This window comes from Salmo salar, chromosome 09 (assembly GCF_965601325.2).
Source record: "Salmo salar chromosome 09, fSalSal1, whole genome shotgun sequence".
Taxonomy (NCBI): domain Eukaryota; kingdom Metazoa; phylum Chordata; class Actinopteri; order Salmoniformes; family Salmonidae; genus Salmo; species Salmo salar.
In genome coordinates, this window is record NC_138299.1 from 104,383,564 (window position 1) to 104,404,271 (window position 20,708).

At 47.2% G+C, this 20,708-nt stretch overlaps 1 protein-coding gene across 1 annotated transcript; it reads left to right on the forward strand.

The window, feature by feature from the left end:
- Positions 1–9,958: 9,958 nt before the first annotated feature.
- Positions 9,959–18,406, forward strand: gprin1 (G protein regulated inducer of neurite outgrowth 1). The gene is made up of 2 exons (XM_045724999.2): positions 9,959–10,275; positions 14,151–18,406. The coding sequence occupies exon 2, from the start codon at positions 14,219–14,221 to the stop codon at positions 17,990–17,992; it is 3,774 nt and encodes a 1,257-aa protein (XP_045580955.2). The 5' UTR covers positions 9,959–10,275; positions 14,151–14,218; the 3' UTR covers positions 17,993–18,406.
- Positions 18,407–20,708: the final 2,302 nt, after the last annotated feature.

Sequence of the window (20,708 nt, forward strand, 5' to 3'; positions counted from 1 at the left end):
TATTCAATCCCTTTGTTATGACAAGCCTAAATATGTTCAGGAGTAAAAATGTACTTAACAAGTCACATAATAAATTGCATGGACTCACTCTTTGTGCAATATTAGTGTTTAACATGATTTTTGAATGACTACCTCATCTCTGTACCCCACACATACAATTATCTGTAAGGTCCCTCAGTCGAGCAGTGAATTTCAAACAGATTCAACCACAAAGACCAGGGAGGTTTTCCAATGCCTCTGCAAAGAAGGGCACTTATTGATAGATGCATAAAACATTTTAAAAAAGCAGACATTGAATAACCCTTTCAGTATGATGAAGTTATAAATTATACTTTGGATGCTGCATCAATACACCCAGATGCAGGTGTCCTTCCTAACTCAGTTACCGGAGAGGAAGGAAACCACTCAGGGAAGGGTGACCTTTAAAACAGTTACAGAGTTGAATGGCTGTGATAGGAGAAAACAACGTTGTAGTGACTCCACAATACTAATTTAAATGAGAGAGTGAAAAGAAGGAAGCCTGTACAGAATTAAAAAAAAATCCAAAACATGCATCCTGTTTGCAACAAGACGCTAAAGTAAAACTGCAAAACATTTTACAAAGAAATGAACTTCATGTCCAGAATACAAAGCGTTATGTTTGGGGCAAACACAACACGTCACTGAGTACCACTCCATATTTTCAAGCATGGTGGTGGCTGCATCATGTTATGGGTATGCTTGTCATCGGCAACGACTAGGGAGATGTTTTAGGACAAAAATATATGAAATAGAGCTAAGCACAGGCATTTCATTTTCAATACATTTTCAAAAATTTCTAAAAGCATTTTTTCACTTTTTCATTAAGGGATATCGTGTGTAAATAGGTGACAAAAAAATATATTAAATCAATTTTGAATTCAGACTGTAACACAAAAAAATGTCGAATAAGTCAAGGGGTATGAATACTTTCTGAAGGCACTGTATCTCACTACATTAAACACTTCACTTAATCAAATCAAATGTATTTATATAGCCCTTCTTACATCAGTTGATATCACAAAGTGCTGTACAGAAACCCAGCCTAAAACCCCAAACTTAATGCATTTATCATGCAAATAAACTGTTGACATTTTCAACAATTCAGAAAGGGACATACACAGTAATATATATATATATATACATCATTCTTCGCATGCTAAGTGTGTTTAATAGATGCACAATCATCACTATCAGCACTATCATCACTATCAGCACTATCATCACTATCAGCACTATCAGCACTATCATCACTATCATCATCCCTATCAGCACTATCATCATCCCTATCATCCCTATCAGCACTATCATCATCCCTATCAGCACTATCATCACTATCATCATCACTATCAGCACTATCAGCACTATCAGCACTATCATCACTATCAGCATTATCAGCACTATCATCATCCCTATCAGCACTATCATCACTATCATCATCACTATCAGGACTATCAGCACTATCAACACTATCATCATCATCATCATCATCACTATCAGCACTATCAGCACTATCTATCATCACTATCATCACTATCAGCACTATCATCACTATCAGCACTATCATCATCACTATCATCACTATCATCACTATCAGCACTATCATCACTATCAGCACTATCAGCACTATCATCACCAACAGCACTATCAGCACTATCAGCACTATCAGCACAATCAGCACTATCATCATCACTATCATCACTATCATCACTATCGGCACTATCATCACTATCAGCACTATCAGCACTATCAGCACTATCAGCACTATCATTACTATCATCACTATCAGCACTATGTTGACAGTCTTTTGGGCATCAGACTCCTGATGAGCATTTTATCTGAGTTGTTTACTTCATCGCTCCTCACACACACACACACACACACACACACACACACACACACACACACACACACACACACACACACACACACACACACACACACACACACACACACACACACACACACACACACACACACACACACACCTCCCTCCTATCACAGCACCGGTTGCTAAGCAACATAATTACGAGCACTGTGAGGCGGCCAGGGATTGGCTGAGGCCTTGGAAAGTGATATGGTGAGGATTCTGCCTGTGGAACATTGGAACATGGTGTTCCGGGCCAAGCTTATGGCTCCAAAGAAACGGTTCTGCTGCCTACACAATGTATTGATGCCTGTAGAAATGAAAAAAGCTTGGCTTAGTTCTTATTGGTAAACCTTAGCTGTTTTATATGTGCACACTTCCAGAAAGAAAATACTAGAGGATGCAGGAACAATAAAAAATAAAATGCTGCCTATACAATTTATTGATGCCTATAACAATAATAAAGCTTGGTGGATTAGTTCTTATTGGTAAAGCTTAGATTAATTTATCAAGATGGTCTTGGCTCCTGGACTCCATGTCCGCACATTTCAAGGCTGCATTGAGACAATGACTTATCAGTGACCCAAGCCCTGCTCAGATAATCCCTACCATTGTGTCACTAAGTTGTCTTAGTGCTACAGTAAATGTACATTGTCCCAGGGGCGTTGGCAGTCGTAACGTAAATAACCTAATGTATGTCCCTCTAACCCCCCCCGAATGCCTCTGTTAATCCTATAGCTATTGTATGCTGTAATCATGTGCCTATGAACCAGAGTTATGCTGTTAGCACTGAGGTGGTGTGCCCTGGTAGGAAGTCCTTCCACTGTGTGATGCTCACCCTGCACTGTCGGCTCAAATATAAATAAATATCCCAGTCATGTCTGCTGCTGATAAACCGCTCAGTGAAACAATCACAACAATCAAACATCCAAGAAAAGTGGTAAAAATAGCCCACGTTAACATATGTAGCCAAGGAAACAAGGTTCATGAAACTGATAACTTGCTAGTAACAGATGACATTCATATACGGACAATCTCTGAAACTCACTTAGATAATACCTTTGATGATACAGTGGTAGCAAGACATGGTTTTAACATCTGCAGAAGAGACAGGATTGTGTGGGTGTTGCTGTGTATATTCCTGTAAAGCTTAGAGACGATCTAATGTTAAATACTGTTGAAGTAATATGTCTACAGGTCCATCTGCCTCACCTAAAGCCCATTCTGGTGGGAAGCTGCTATAGATCACCAAGTGCTAACAGTCAGTATCTGGATAATGTGTGTGAAATGCTTGATAATGTATGTGATATCAACAGAGAAGTATATTTTCTGGGTGACCTAAATATTGACTGGCTTTTATCAAGCTGCTCACTCAAGAAAAAGCTTCAAACTGTAACCAGTGCCTGCAACCTGGTTCAGGTTGTCAGTCAACCTACCAGGGTAGTTACAAACAGCACAGGAATTAAATCCTTCACATACTGTCTATTGATCAAATCTTTACTAATGCTGCAGAAATCTGCTCTAAAGCCGTATCCAAATCCATTGGATGCTTTGTATGCATCTCCACACACAGAGACGCATATGAAACTCCCTCGCCCTCTATTTGGCAAATCTGACCATAATTCTATCCTCCTGATTCCTGCTTACAAGCAAAAACTAAAGCAGGAAGTGCAAGTGACTCGCTCAATACGGAAGTGGTCAGATGACACGGATGCTAAGCTACAGAACTGTTTTGCTAGCACAGACTAGAATATGTTCCGGGATTCAGCCAATGGCATTGAGAAGTACACCACCTCAGTCACTGGCTTCATCAATAAGTGCATCGATGATGTCATCCCCACAGTGAACGTACGTACAAATCCCAACCAGAAACCATGGATTACAGGCAACATCCGCATCGTGCTAAAGGCTAGAGCAGCCTCTTTCAAGGAGCAGGACACTAATCCGGACGCTTAGAAGAAATCCCGCTATGCCCTCAGACGAGCTCTCAGACGTACCTGTGCCCAAGGAAGCGAAGGTAACATTGATGATTACCGCCCCGTAGCACTCACTTCTGTAGCCATGAAGTGCTTTGAAAGGCTGGTCATGGCTCACATCAACAGCATCCTCTCAGATACCCTAGACCCACTCCAATTCTCATACCGCCCAAACAGATCCACAGATGACACAATCTCAATCGTACTCCACAATGCCCTTTCCCACCTGGACAAAAGGAACACCTATGTGAGAATGCGTTTAACACCATAGTGCCCACAAAGCTCATCACTTAGCGAAGGACCCTGGAACTAAACACCTCCCTCTGCAACTGTATCTTGGACTTCCTGACGGGCTGACCCCAGGTGGTAAGGGTAGGTAGGCAACAACACATCTGCTACGCTGATCCTCAACACTGGGGCCCATCAGGGGTGCATGCTTAGTCCCCTCCTGTACTCCTTGTTCACCCCTGACTGCGTGGGCAAGCACGACTCCAACACCATCATTACGTTTGCTGACGACACCCTAACCGACAACGATGAGACAACCTATAGGGAGGAGGTCAGAGACCTGGCAGTGTGGTGCCAGGACAACAACCTCTCCCTCAATGTGATAAAGACAAAGGAGCTGATCGTGGACTACAGGGAAAGGCAGGCCGAACAGGCCCCATTAACATTGACGGGGCTATAGTGGAGCAGGTCGTTGGTGATGTCTACATCACCAACAAACTATCATGGTCCTAACACACCAAGACAGTTGTGAAGAGGGCACGACAACACCTTTTTCCCCTCAGGAGACTGAAAAGATTTGGCATGGGTCCCCAGATCCTATAAAAGTTCTACAGCTGCACCATCGAGAGCATCCTGACCGGTTGCATCACCGCCTGGTATGGTAACCGCTCGGCATCTGACCCGAAAGGCGCTACAGAGGGTAGTGCGTACGGCCCAGTACATCACTGGGGCCAAGCTTCCTGCCATCCAGGAACTACAGTTGAAGTCGGAAGTTTACATACACTTAGGTTGGAGTCATTAAAACTAGTTTTTCAACCACTCCACAAATTTCTTGTTAAAACCTGTTGGGGCTAGGGGACAGTATTTGCACGGCCGGATAAAAAACGTACCCGATTTAAACTGGTTACTACTCTTGCCCAGAAACGAGAATATGCATATAATTAGTAAATGGCTGTGTGATTATTTTTGGCAGGGTACTCTCCTGACATAATCTAATGTTTTGCTTTCGCTGTAAGGCCTTTTTGAAATCGGACAGTGTGGTTAGATTACAATAATTGTTATGTATTTTGTGAACGTTAAGAATTATAGATACAGAACTCCTTTATGCAATCGCTGTGTCAGATTTTAAAATAGCTTTTCGGCGAAAGCACATTTTGCAATATTCTGAGTAGATAGCCCGGCCATCACGGCTAGCTAATTTGACACCCACCAAGTTTGGCCCTCACCAAACTCAGATTTACTATAAGAAAAATTGTATTACCTTTGCTGTTCTTCGTCAGAATACACTACCAGGACTTCTACTTCAACAACAAATGTTGTTTTGGTTCGAAATAATCCATAGTTATATCCAAATACCTCCGTTTTGTTTGTGCGTTCAGGTCAGTATCCGAAGGGTGACGCGCAAGCGCATTTCGTGACAAAAAATGTCAAAATATTCCATGACCGTACTTCGAAGCATGTCAAACGCTGTTTAAAATCAGTTTTTATGCTATTTTTCTCGTAAAATAGCGATAATATTCCAACCGGGCGACGTTGTATTCGTTCAAAGACTGAAAGAAAAACATGGAGTCCTCTCGTGGACGCGCACTCCAATGTCATTGTTCCCTGCCTGACCACTCACAAAAACTCCTGCTGTTTTTCGCCCAGAGACTGCAGAGATGTCATTCCACTTTCTGGCGCCTTCTGAGAGCCGATGGAGAGCCTTAGAAAATGTTACGTTACAGCAGAGATGCTGTATTTTTGATAGAGATCCCACAGAAGGAAAACAAATTGTCAGACAGGGCACATCCTGTATGGAATCTTCTCAGGTTTTGGCCTGCCATATGAGTTCTGTTATACTCACAGACACCATTCAAACAGTTTTAGAAACTTTAGAGTGTTTTCTATCCAGAGCTACTAATTATATGCATATTCTAGTTTCTGGGCAGGAGTAATAACCAGATTAAATTGGGTACGTTTTTTATCCGGCCGTGAAAATACTGCCCCCTATCCATAACAAGTTAACAAGAGTCTTGTCTTTTAATCGCCATGCGATTCCACTGGCTGTTGACTAGGTGGGACGCAAACGCCCCACCTTGCCCAGGGAGGTTAACAAACTATTGTTTTGGCAAGTCGGTTAGGATGTCTACTTTGTGCATGACACAAGTAATTTTTCCAACAATTGTTTACAGACAGATTATTTTACTTATAATTCTCCGTATCACAATTCCAGTGGGTCAGAAGTTTACATTTCTGGAAATTCCAGAAAACTATGTCATGGCTTTTGAAGCTTCTGATAGGCTAATTGACATCATTTCAGTCAATTGGAGGTGTACCTGTGGATGTATTTCAAGGCCTCAGTACCTCTTTGCTTGACATCATGGGAAAATCAAAAGAAATCAGCCAAGACCTCCACAAAATTGTAGACCTCCACAAGTCTGGTTCATCCTTGGGAGCAATTTCCAAATGCTTGAAGGTGCCACGTCCATCTGTACAAACAATAGTACGTCTAGTTTAAACACCGTGGGACCACGCGGCCATCATACCGCTCAGGAAGGAGACGCGTTCTGTCTCCTAGAGATGAACGTGCTTTGGTGCGAAAAGTGCAAATCAATCCCAGAACAACAGAAAATGACCTTGTGAAGATGCTGGTGGAAACGGGTACAAAAGTATTTTTATCCACAGTAAAACAAGTCCATATCGACATAACCTGAAAGGCCGCTCACCAAGGAAGAAGCCACTGCTCCAAAACTGCCATAAAAAAGACAGACTACAGTTTGCAACTGCACATGGGGACAAAGATTGTACTTTTTGGAGAAATGCCCTCTGGTCTGATGAAACAAAAATGGAACTGTTTGGCCATAATGACCATCATTATGTTGGGAGGAAAAAGGGGGCGGCTTGCAGGCCGAAGAACACCATCCCAACCGTGAAGCACGGGGGTGGTAGCATCATGTTGTGGGGGTGCTTTGCTGAAGGAGGGACTGGTGCATTTCACAAAATAAATGGCATCATGAGGAAAGAAAATTATGTGGATATATTGAAGCAACATCTCAAGACATCAGTCAGGTAGTTAAATCTTGGTCGCAAATGGGTCTTCCAAATGGACAATGACCCCAAGCATATTTCCAATACATATGTACTGTACATACATACGTACAGTACATACATACATACATACATACATACATACATACATACATACATACATCAGCCCTAATGCCGTGTGTGTGTGTGTGTGTGTGTGTGTGTGTGTGTGTGTGTGTGTGTGTGTGTGTGTGTGTGTGTGTGTGTGTGTGTGTGTGTGTGTGTAGGTGTGTTCCTGTGTGTGTGTGTGTGTGTGTGTGTAGTCGCATTCCTGTGTGGGTGTGTGTGTGTGTAGTCGCATTCCTGTGTGGGTGTGTGTCTAGCGTGTGTGTGTCCATCCAGCTGTTGTGATTATTTCTCTCCAAGAAGGTGGGATTGAAGAACGTGGGTGAATTATAGCACACGGTGGACAGGATGCAGGGTTGCTTGGCTATTGGGCTAGCGTCATCAACGGGGTCTCCTTGGCTACGGTTTCCTCACAGTGTTTATATATATATATACACACACACACACACATGCGTGCATGTACACACAAGCAAGCACACACGCATGATCATGCATTCATATATACACACACACACATACAGTACATACATACTATACATACATACATACATACAGTACTGTATTGTACGTACATGTATGCATACATACATCTGTACTGTACTGTACATACATACAGTACATACATCTGTACTGCACATACCTACAGTACTGTACTGTACATACATGCATGCATGCATACATACATCTGTACTGTACATACATACAGTACATACATCTGTACTGTACATACATACAGTACTGTACTGTACATACAGTGCCTTGCGAAAGTATTCGGCCACCTTGAACTTTTCGACCTTTTGCCACATTTCAGGCTTCAAACATAAAGATATAAAACTGTAATTTTTTGTGAAGAATCAACAACAAGTGGGACACAATCATGAAGTGGAACGAAATTTATTGGGTATTTCAAACTTTTTTAACAAATAAAAAACTGAAAAATTGGGCGTGCAAAATTATTCAGCCCCTTTACTTTCAGTGCAGCAAACTCTCTCCAGAAGTTCAGTGAGGATCTCTGAATGATCCAATGTTGACCTAAATGACTAAAGATGATAAATAGAATCCACCTGTGTGTAATCAAGTCTCCGTATAAATGCACCTGCTCTGTGATAGTCTCAGAGGTCCGTTTAAAGCGCAGAGAGCATCATGAAGAAAAAGGAACACACCAGGCAGGTCCGAGATACTGTTGTGGAGAAGTTTAAAGCCGGATTTGGATACAAAACGATTTCCCAAGCTTTAACATCCCAAGGAGCACTGTGCAAGAGATAATATTGAAATGGAAGGAGTATCAGACCACTGCAAATCTACGAAGACCCGGCCGTCCCTCTAAACTTTCAGCTCATACAAGGAGAAGACTGATCAGAGATGCAGCCAAGAGGCCCATGACCACTCTGGATGAATTGCAGAGATCTACAGCTGAGGTGGGAGACTCTGTCCATAGGACAACAATCAGTGGTATACTGCACAAATCTGGCCTTTATGGAAGAGTGGCAAGAAGAAAGCCATTTCTTAAAGATATCCATAAAAAGTGTCGTTTAAATTTTGCCACTAGCCACCTGGGAGACACACCAAACATGTGGAAGAAGGTGCTCTGGTCAGATGAAACCAAAATCAAACTTTTTGGCAACAATGCAAAACGTTATGTTTGGCGTAAAAGCAACACAGCGCATCACCCTGAACACACCATCCCCACTGTCAAACATGGTGGTGGCAGCATCATGGTTTGGGCCTGCTTTTCTTCAGCAGGGGCAGGGAAGATGGTTAAAATTGATGGGAAGATGGATGGAGCCAAATACAGGACCATTCTGGAAGAAAACCTGATGGAGTCTGCAAAAGACCTGAGACTAGGACGGAGATTTGTCTTCCAACAAGACAATGATCCGAAACATAAAGCAAAATCTACAATGGAATGGTTCACAAATAAACATATCCAGGTGTTAGAATGGCCAAGTCAAAGTCCAGATCTGAATCCAATCGAGAATCTGTGGAAAGAACTGAAAACTGCTGTTCACAAACGCTCTCCATCCAACCTCACTGAGCTCGAGCTGTTTTGCAAGGAGGAATGGGCAAAAATTTCAGTCTCTCGATGTGCAAAACTGATAGAGACATACCCCAAGCGACTTACAGCTGTAATCGCAGCAAAAGGTGGCGCTACAAAGTATTAACTTAAGGGGGCTGAATAATTTTGCACGGCCAATTTTTCAGTTTTTTATTTGTTAAAAAGGTTTGAAATATCCAATAAATTTCGTTCCACTTCATAATTGTGTCCCACTTGTTGTTGATTCTTCACAAAAAATTACAGTTTTATATCTTTATGTTTGAAGCCTGAAATGTGGCAAAAGGTCGAAAAGTTCAAGGGGGCCGAATACTTTCGCAAGGCACTGTACATGCATGCATGCATACATACATCTGTACTGTACTGTACATACATACATACATACATACATACATACATACTGTACTGTTCATACATATGTACTGTACTGTACTGTACTGTACTGTCACATACATACATACATACATACATACATACATACATACATACATACATAGATGATGTAACTTTCTTTTCTTGCATTTCTTTGTAATATAGCCCAGTCACGACGAAAGCCATGGCGTTGCTATGAGAACAGAGGTTTAATGACTATCATTTGCTGTTGATGAGGAAGAGAACTGCTCTCTCGTCGTTACCTTTAAACTCACTTCACGCCAGAACGTAGAACACTGGTTTCCAGGGAAACTGGCTGTCAGAACATTTTCAATACAACACACTAACACTCACAGCAGATAACAAGGAGAGCTGCCTGCCTGCCTTCCTCTTGCCTGCCTGCCTCCCTCTTGCCTGCCTGCCTCCCTCCCTCTTGCCTGCCTGCCTGCCAAACAGAGAAACAGATCCTTCTGGAACCACAAACTCTAGCTCACCGCAATCAGAATCTATGAACAACACACAGGAGAGGGAGAGATAGGTAGCTTGATTCGCAGAGATGAGATGTGGCTGTTATAGGAGACCTGGACTGTGGACCATGGGAAGAGTCCTCTCACTGTTGGACTGCTGAGGTATGTATCAGATGTAGGCTACTGAGATTCCACTGTGTTGTGATTCCAGCGTCATATTTTCCGAGGATAAATGTTCATGTTTCCTCTCATGTGCATGTTGATCTCTATTCTTATCCGTATTGACTCTGAGGTTCTGGGTTTTATGATATCTGAGTACTTTTCTTCGCATGTCTCAAAGAATGATGCGTTATGTAGGAGGTTTATGAAATGTAGATGTCAACTAAGATTGGAATCATAAAGACGTCTAGGTTGTTTTTTGAAGATACAATAAAGATTTGAGACATCATTCCTATCAAAAATGCATGTGTATTCTCACCAAATTCTAGCCTATTGTGAAGAGCTGTATCTGACGATAATAAGTACATGTGTTTTAATGTTTGTCATTTAGAACAAAAAAACTATTCCAGATACCTTCAGTCTCTGTATCTTTGATGCAGCTTGTTTGGCAAGAAATATTCCCACGTGTAAATACCAATGTAATCATATTACAGATTACATATTAAAAGGAAATTCAGAATCACTATAACAAGGAACCGTAACGTTATGACTATGACTACTGTCCCCTGAAGGAGGGAAATTAGGTAAAATGACTAAAACAGTAGTTATAGTCGTTTTACCTCATTCCCTCCGGCAGATAACAGTAAATACAGTCATTTTACCTCATTCCCTCCTGCAGGTAACAGTAGTTATAGTCATTTTACCTCATAACCCTCCTGCAGGTAACAGTAAATACAGTCGTTTTACCTCATTCCCTCCTGCAGGTAACAGTAGTTATAGTCATTTTACCTCATAACCCTCCTGCAGGTAGCAGTAAATACAGTCGTTTTACCTCATACCCTCCTGCAGGTAACAGTACTTATAGTCATTTAACCTCAATACCCTCCTGCACGGAACACTAGTTATTGTCGTTTTACCTCATAGCCCTCCTGCAGGGAACAGTTGTTATAGTCATTTTACCTCAAACCCTCCTGCAGGTAACATTGGTTATAGTTGTTTTACCTCATAACCCTCCTGCACAGAACACTAGTTATTGTCGTTTTACCTCATACCCTCCTGTAGGGAACAGTAGTTACAGTCATAATGTTACGTTCCATTTTGGTCAGTCAGGGAGATAGCCTCCACAATCCAGTGGGAGGGATGCTGCTTAGAGAGTGCCCTGCCGTAAACTGGATTAGTAAAACAGGCAAAAAGTTGGTCACATAACATTCGGAGGTAAACCTCTAGCCATCAGATTGGCCCTCTTAGGGGCCAGGCCCATAGGAACCAAATCTCTGGCCTCGCTTGCCAAACCTGCCCGTCTGCCTGGGACAATAGGTTGCTGCGCAACAGGAGTTTCCAATGGTCCCCGCCAATGGTCCGCTAACCAAGGCTGCCTGGGCCAATGGGGAGCCACAAGAATCAATGGTAAACCTGCCCGTGCACCTAGGACAACAAGCCCTCCCGGTGCACCCCCTCTAACGGGGGCTAAATCAGTACCCCTGGCGGAAACATGTAAAGGAGGGTCTGAGGCCACTGGTGCGCGAGAGCTTCCATTCCCAACGGGCCATTCGGGTCCCTCATCGAGAAAAACAGTCAAAACTGTGAGCATTCTCGCGATGGGTAAAGATTTACTTTAGCACGGCCAAAAATGTCCCATACCTGGGAGAGCCTCCACTCTTGAGAGAGAGAGTCCCACCTGGATAAAAGATCAGCCTTCACTCCTGAGAGAGAGAGAATCCCACCTGGATAAAAGATCAGCCTTCACTCCTGAGAGAGAGAGAGTCCCACCTGGTTAAAAGATCAGCACCTGAGTTGAGGCATATATGAGTTGCCCAAAGTGAAAGCATGTGCTTACTGCTCCCCAGCAATAGGGAGTGAGCCAAGGTTAGGAGGGAAAGAAACAGTCTCTCCCCATCTGTTGACGCATGCCACCACTGACATATTGTCAGTTCTGACCTGCACAAGCCGGTCCAACAAAAACAGGGAGTAGCGCCTGAGAGCCAGATACTCCAGGTAATTGACATATAGTGCAATCCACAGCAGTGTCCCCCCCCCCCCCCCCCCCCCCCCCCCCCCCCCCCCCGAATTGAGTTGGCCTTCATACAGCGCACCCCACCTTCAGGGGGATACGCCTGTCGGGATCACCTTGCAGGATACTACTCCGCCCATATGGAAGCCCCCTGACAATAGCAGAGGGTCCCACCACTAAGACATGGCACATATGCCTGACAGGGACACCCGAAGCATGGCCCATAGGTCTGACAGGGACACCCGAAGCATGGCCCATAGGTCTGACAGGGACACCCGAAGCGTGGCCCATAAGCCTGACAGAGCCACCTGAAGCACCCAGCTTAGTGCGCGAGATGCGTCCAGGTGAGTAGCTAGCATGCAGCGCTTGAATGTCCGTATCAACAGTAGCCCCCAGGAGAACGTCTTCATCACAGAATCCATCATCCCCAGTAGGTGTAGGCACTGGTGAAAACACACTTTGAAATGTGGCTAAGCAGAGCCGGGAACCCGGACACCCTCCATGGTGATAGAAAAGCATGATATGCAGTGAGTCTAGCTTGAACATCCCAAAATGTAATGCGTTAAGATGGAGTCTGACAGTTATTTTTCTGGTTTCCTAGAGACTGAATACAGGAACAGTAGCATGGATGTGTGTGACTCTGCTTGCCCTGCCTTTCACTCCGCCGCCACCAGCTAATTGCTTTAATAACAGCCGGCGGCTTTGTGAGCGTTCTGAGTTTGTAGACTCTGAGGTGCTTGTTGAGGGGTACGTAGGTCTAGAATAGGACGCAAAGTACCGTCCTTTTTCGTATCCAGGAATACCGTCTGTACCAGCATCCCCAGATCTTCAACATAGGAACTACTCGAATCGCCTGCTTCTGGAGACGGGAGGATATATGTCCTCCCTCAAAATAGGCAGTGAGGCCTCGGGAACAGTCGACTTGATGACGCTGCAGAAGCATGGGTGGACACACATCAAATTGTAGCTTGTACCCTGACGTCACGGTTCGCACGATCCAGGGTGACACTGCCCAGTGCGCGCCATTGGTCGGAGCTGACAGTGAGACGCCGTGAAGGGGAGGGGCGCCCCCTTGTGGACAGTGAACCAACATGTCACTCTCACCCTGTGGAGATTGATATACCTCTTGAACCCTGTGAAACCATGGATTGTGGGGTAATAGAGAGGGCAGCGATAAATCGTTCCTGTTCACAGGGAGGTGAAGAGCGGAATAATTGAAGGAATGAATCCTGAGGTGCAGATTTCATCGGCCTTGTCAAGAGGAATTGTAGATCCTTCAACTGAAGTCGCGAGAGTGCGACTCCCCGTAGTATGTTATACCAAAGTTGACTGACGGAAAGGGAACTTGAATCACATGCTTAGAGCTGAAAGGGAACTTGATTCACATGCTTAGAGCTGAAAGAGAACTTGAATCATATGCTTAGAGCGAAAGGGAACTTGATTCACATGCTTAGAGCTGAAAGAGAACTTGATTCACATGCTTAGAGCTGAAAGGGAACTTGATTCACATGCTTAGAGCTGAAAGGGAACTTGATTCACATGCTTAGAGCTGAAAGAGAACTTGATTCACATGCTTAGAGCTGAAAGGGAACTTGATTCACATGCTTAGAGCTGAAAGAGAACTTGATTCACATGCTTAGAGCTGAAAGAGAACTTGATTTACATGCTTAGAGCTGAAAGGGAACTTGATTCACATGCTTAGAGCTGAAAGGGAACTTGATTCACATGCCTTAAAGCTGATATTGTTTCTTGATTCACATGCTTAGAGCTGAAATGGTATCCGTAGAGCATCACTGTATTGCTGTAGATATTTCCTATATCACCTCTGTGTGCACGTAATCCTCTGATATCACCTCTGTGTACACAGGAACCTCTGACATCACACCTGTTTGCACAGGAACCTCTGACATCACCACTGCCCCTGAGGAGCCTCGTATGGATACCAGTCACCAGTCTGTCAATCAAGACTGTCAGCCAAAATCTCACGTGCACACTATGATTGGTGTAGGGGTGGATGGGGAGTCGTTGGAGCACGGAGACACAACTATCCTACCTGTCACAGCTATTAGAGCAGTGGACTCAGGTGATGTTGCTGTTCAGCTGGACTCACACCCTGTGGTGGAAAGCACTCAGATTACAGGGCGTGCTGAGTTTGAAACGCCCACTGTTCTAATACTCCCCTCAGTACAGGACCGTGCAACAGAGGAGGACTCCTACTTACCCCAAAAATATCTGAATAACCACCACCCAGAGTGGGAGGCTTCACACAGAGAATACTCTCTGGAGAAGGAGGAGGAGGAGAGAGAGAAAGTGGAGAAGAGAGGGAAAGAGGATGACAGAAAGAAAGATGGAGAGAGAGAGAAAGAGAAGGAGTTAGGTAAAGAGAAAGGGATAGATGAAAAGATAAATAAAGACAAAGAGAAAGAGAAAGAGACAGAGAAGGAGAGAGCGACTGAGACAGAGAAGGAGAGAGAGACAGAGAAGGAGAGAGAGACAGTGAGACAGCACATGCAGACCCAGGTTAGTCTGGAGGTGGTTCAGCACCACTCTGTAGCCACCAGCCCCATGACCCCACCCCAGGAGGCCGGCGCCGACGCCTTCCCCTTCCCAGCAGCCTCTAGGAGTCTGAAGGTGGTTCAGCACCACTCTGTAGCCACCAGCCCCATGACCCCACCCCAGGGGGCCTGTGCCGATGCCTTCCCCTTCCCAGCAGCCTCTAGGAGTCTGAAGGTGGTTCAGCACCACTCTGTAGCCACCAGCCCCATGACCCCACCCCAGGGGGCCGGTGCCGATGCCTTCCCCTTCCCAGCAGCCTCTAGGAGTCTGGAGGTGGTTCAGCACCACTCTGTAGCCACCAGCCCCATGACCCCACCCCAGGGGGCCGGCGCCGACGCCTTCCCCTTCCCAGCAGCCTCTAGGAGTCTGGAGGTGGTTCAGCACCACTCTGTAGCCACCAGCCCCATGACCCCACCCCAGGGGGCCGGCGCCGATGCCTTCCCCTTCCCAGCAGTCTGTAGGCCGGGGGCGGAGACTAATGACGCAGAGCTGCAGGTGGTGCACCAGGTGGAGTTCCGTTCTGTCGCCACTGAACCCATGACTCCAAAAATACCCAACAGCCCCATCATCCCCTCTGCCTTCCCAGAGCTCAGCAGGAGAGAAGGGGAGGAGAGGACGGAGGAGAGGAGAGAGAAAGAGGCGAGGGACGAGAGGGAAACTACAACTAAATGTGAGTCAGACCCTGTTGTAGCCCCGGTACTGAAATGTAGTGCTCCGAAAGAGGATGTGGCTGAAGAGACAAAGTCTCAGTCCAACATCCCTCCAGATAGCTCTGCTTTCTCAGATCCTCAGACTGACGGACTCTGTCACAACCATGCTGATGAACCAGAACCAGTGGAGGTTGAAAGGAGAGGGCGACATGGGGCGACTGGGGACGCTGTCGATCAAGAGATTACCATTCTGGTTACCCAGCATGGCAGCATCGGAGTTGTGGAACAAGAGGAGGAGGAAGAAGAAGAGGAGGAGAGAAAGGAGGAGGAGAGAAGGGAAGAGATGATGTCATTTATTCACTCTACTGAGCCTGAGGGGTCTGTGGAGGTAGACAACAGTGAGGGGGTGAAGATCTTTCCTCCGGTGCCCCAAAACAGCCTGGACGATGGGAGGAGTGACAACGTAGCTCAACCAGAAAGCACAGAGACTGTCATGAACCCCCACTCACACGGAAACAGACAGGAAGATTCTATCCCTCCTTCCGGTGAAGACATCCAAACAGAAACGAAGCAGATGACATCACCACAATCTCTGACTAAAAACAAGCACCCTGAACAAATAGGAGAGGAATCGAAGCTCTGCTTTAGTGAGGAGCAAACCAACCAGACAGAACAGCACAGCCTAGTGGACAGGAGTGGAACTCCTCAACCCAACCAGACAGAAAAGTGCAGCCTAGTGGACAGGAGTGGAACTCCTCAACCCAACCAGACAGAACAGCGCAGCCTGGTGGACAGGAGTGGAACTCCTCAACCCAACCAAACAGAACAGCGCAGCCTGGTGGACAGGAGTGGAACTCCTCAACCCAACCAAACAGAACAGCGCAGCCTAGTGGACAGGAGTGGAACTCCTCAACCCAACCAGACAGAACAACGCAGCCTAGTGGACAGGAGTGGAACTCCTCAACCCAACCAAACAGAACAGCACAGCCTAGTGGACAGGAGTGGAACTCCTCAACCCAACCAGACAGAACAGCGCAGCATAGTGGACAGGAGTGGAACTCCTCAACCCAACCAGACAGAACAACGCAGCCTAGTGGACAGGAGTGGAACTCCTCAACCCAACCAGACAGAACAACGCAGCCTAGTGGACAGGAGTGGAACTCCTCAACCCAACCAGACAGAACAGCACAGCCTAGTGGACAGGAGTGGAACTCCTCAACCCAACCAGACAGAACAACGCAGCCTAGTGGACAGGAGTGGAACTCACCAAACCAACCAGACAGAACAGCACCACTCTGAAGCCTCCAGCCCCATTACCCCACCCCAGGAGGTCGGCCCCAACGCCTTCCTCTTCCCAGCATCCTCTAGGTGTCTGGAGGTGGTCCAGTATCACTCTGTAGCCACCAGCCCCATGACCCCACCCCAGGGAGCCGGTGCCGACGCCTTCCTCTTCCCAGCATCCTCTAGAAGGACGGGGGCGGACACTAAGGACGCTGAGCTGCAGGTGGGCCAGCAGGTGGAGTTCCGTTCTGTCTCCACAGCACCCATGACTCCAAAAACAGCCCCCGCCACCCCCACAGCCTTCGTAGAGCTCAGCGAGAGAGAGGGGGAGGAGAAGAAAGAGGAGAGAGAGGGGGAGGAGAAGAAAGAGAAACGAGAGAGGGAGGAGAGTACAAAAGAGAAGAAGGAGGACAGAAGGGAAGAGAAATCTGAAGTGAACGTAAAAGAGGGTGAGGAGCAGACAAAGCAAGAGGAGAGGTCAGACGAGCCAGTGCAGGAGGTGAGGTGGGACGAGAGGGGGATGACGTGGGAGGTGTATGGAGCGGTGGTAGAGGTAGCCGTCCTGGGCTCAGCCATACAGAAACACCTGGAAAAGCAGGTTGAGAAGCTCAGGAAACATCCCTCTTCTGCCCTGCCTCCTCCCCTCAACCCAGCCACCATGCCTCTGCTCTCCACCCCTCCTCCCCTCAAGCCAGCCACCATGCCTCTGCCCTCCACCCCTCCTCCCCTCAACCCAGCCACCATGCCTCTGCCCTCCACCCCTCCTCCCCTCAACCCAGCCGGTATGCCTCTGCCCTCCACCCCTCCTCCCCTCAACCCAGCCACCATGCCTCTGCCCTCCACCCCTCCTCCCCTCAACCCAGCCGGCATGCCTCTGCCCTCCACCCCTCCTCCCCTTAACTCAGCCACCATGCCTCTGCCCTCCACCCCTCCTCCCCTAAACCCAGCCGGCATGCCTCTGCCCTCCACCCCTCCTCCCCTTAACCCAGCCACCATGCCTCTGCCCTCCACCCCTCCTCCCCTAAACCCAGCCACCTTGCCCCTGCCCTCCACCCCTCCGCCAGCCTCTGGGACCACCCTGGGGTTGTCAGGTAAAGTCTTGGCCTGGAAGAGAGGGGAACGGGAGGGGAAGAGAGGCAGGCACCGGAGGAACCCTTTCCGTTTGCTGTTGAAGAACATACAGCAGCCCAACTGTTGCTCCCGAGCTCATTCCACTGAGTGACACTGCAGGAACATCATCCATAGCCACCTTTCCTCACCCATTGGACTGAAGGCTAACTACACTAACACCCATTCCCTCCTTGCTAGTTCGTATCCCCTAGCTGACAAGGTAAAAAGATCTGTAATTCTTCCCTTTAGCAAGGCAGTTAACCCCCACAAGGCAGTAAACCCCCCACAGGGCAGTTAACCCCCCCACATGGTAGTTAATCCCCAACAAGGCAGTTAATCCCCCTCCACAAGACAGTTAACCCCCCTCCACAAGACAGTTAACCCCCCTCCACAAGGCAGTTAACCCCCCTCCACAAGGCAGTTAATCCCCCCTCCACAAGGCAGTTAACCCCCCTCCACAAGGCAGTTAACCCCACCTCCACAAGACAGTTAATCCCCCCTCCACAAGACAGTTAATCCCCCCTCCACAAGACAGTAAACCCCCCCTCCACAAGGCAGTTAACCCCCCCCTCCACAAGGCAGTTCGCCCCCCCACCACAAGGCAGTTAACCCCCCCTCCACAAGGCAGTTAATCCCCAACAAGGCAGTTAACCCCCCTCCACAAGACAGTTAACCCCCCTCCACAAGACAGTTAAACCCCCTCCACAAGGCAGTTAACCCCCCCTCCACAAGGCAGTTAATTCCCCCCTCCACAAGACAGTTAATCCCCCCTCCACAAGACAGTAAACCCCCCCTCCACAAGGCAGTTAACCCCCCCTCCACAAGACAGTAAACCCCCCCACCACAAGGCAGTTAACCCCCCCTCCACAAGGCAGTTAAACCCCAACAAGGCAGTTAAACCCCCACAAGGTGGTTAACCCCCCACTAGGCAGTTAACCCCCCACAAGGCAGTTACCCTTCCACAAGTCAGTAAACCCCCCAACAGGGCAGTTAACCCCAACAAGGCAGTTAACCCCCCAACAAGGCAGTTAACCCCCCACAAGGCAGTTAACCCCCCCACAAGACAGATAACCCCCACAAGACAGTTAACCCCCTCCACAAGGCAGTTACCCTCCTCCACAAGGCAGTTAACCCCCCCTCCACAAGGCAGTTAAACCCCCCTCCACAAGGCAGTTAACCCCCCCTCCACAAGGCAGTTAACCCCCCTCCACAAGGCAGTTAACCCTCCACAAGACAGTTACCCCCCTACACAAGGCAGTTGACCCTCCACAAGGCAGTTAACCCCCCCACAAGGCAGTTAACCCACCACAAGGCAGTTAACCCCTCCCCCCACAATACAGTTAATCCCCCACAAGACAGTTAACTCCCCCTCCACAAGACAGTTAATTCCCCCCTCCACAAGACAGTTAATCCCCCCTCCACAAGACAGTAAACCCCCCCTCCACAAGGCAGTTAACCCCCCCTCCACAAGGCAGTTATCCCCCCCACCACAAGGCAGTTAACCCCCCCCTACACAAGGCAGTTAAACCCCAACAAGGCAGTTAAACCCCCACAAGGTGGTTAACCCCCCACTAAGCAGTTACCCTTCCACAAGTCAGTAAACCCCCCAACAGGGCAGTTAACCCCAACAAGGCAGTTAACCCCCCAACAAGGCAGTTAACCCCCAACAAGGCAGTTACCCCCCCCCCACTAGACAGTAACCCCCCCCCCCACAAGGCAGTTAACCCCCCCCACAAGACAGATAACCCCCACAAGACAGTTAACCCCCTCCACAAGGCAGTTGCCCTCCTCCACAAGGCAGTTAACCCCCCCTCCACAAGGCAGTTAACCCCCCTCCACAAGGCAGTTAACCCTCCACAAGACAGTTACCCCCCCTCCACAAGGCAGTTAACCCCCCCTCCACAAGGCAGTTATCCCCCCACCACAAGGCAGTTAACCCCCCCTCCACAAGGCAGTTAAACCCCAACAAGGCAGTTAAACCCCCACAAGGTGGTTAACCCCCCACTAGGCAGTTAACCCCCCACAAGGCAGTTACCCTTCCACAAGTCAGTAAACCCCCCAACAGGGCAGTTAACCCCAACAAGGCAGTTAACCCCCCAACAAGGCAGTTAACCCCCCCACTAGACAGTAAACCCCCCCACAAGGCAGTTAACCCCCCCACAAGACAGATAACCCCCACAATACAGTTAATCCCCCACAAGGCAGTTAACCCCCCACAACAGCTCCCCGGGCACCCAATGTGGCAGCCCCCCCCCCCCCCCCCCACACCTCTCAGATAAAGAGGGGTGGGGTTAAAAGTGAAGTCAGGTTTTGGTTGGACCTTGTGTGCAATTGATGATGAAAATAAATGTAATCCTTTTTAAATTATCACCATACACCTTCCTTGACTTACTACATTTTCTACTGTACATACCCTTTCCCTTGCTCCCTCAGCCACTGGACAGCAGTATACTGTTATAAATATCTTCACACCACCTCTGGACTGCAACTTTACTGCATTATCACAGCCAAAATAGTTCAGTCATACCTATACTATTTTTGCAGCCATACAGGCTAACTTTAGCAGCCTGTTTGACTTCAGTCTAACTACATCCCAGCTAACACATAACGTTCTGAGAACCATATGTTTCTTAGAGCTTGGTGAGAACGTGGTTGTCCTATGGTTATTTTGCATACAACCTTCCCACAACTTTCTGGGAATGTTGCAGGATAGTTGCTTGGTTTTGGAACATTCTCAGCACATTTAAAGAACTTGACCAAAAAAAACATGATATTCTTGGTATTTCATTAGTTTAACAGAACGTTTCCTAAAAGTTCAAACATGGTTC

Excerpts from the sequence above, each read along its gene's own strand:
- gprin1 (XM_045724999.2), top strand. The coding sequence starts at position 14,219 with ATGGATACCAGTCACCAGTCTGTCAATCAAGACTGTCAGCCAAAATCT.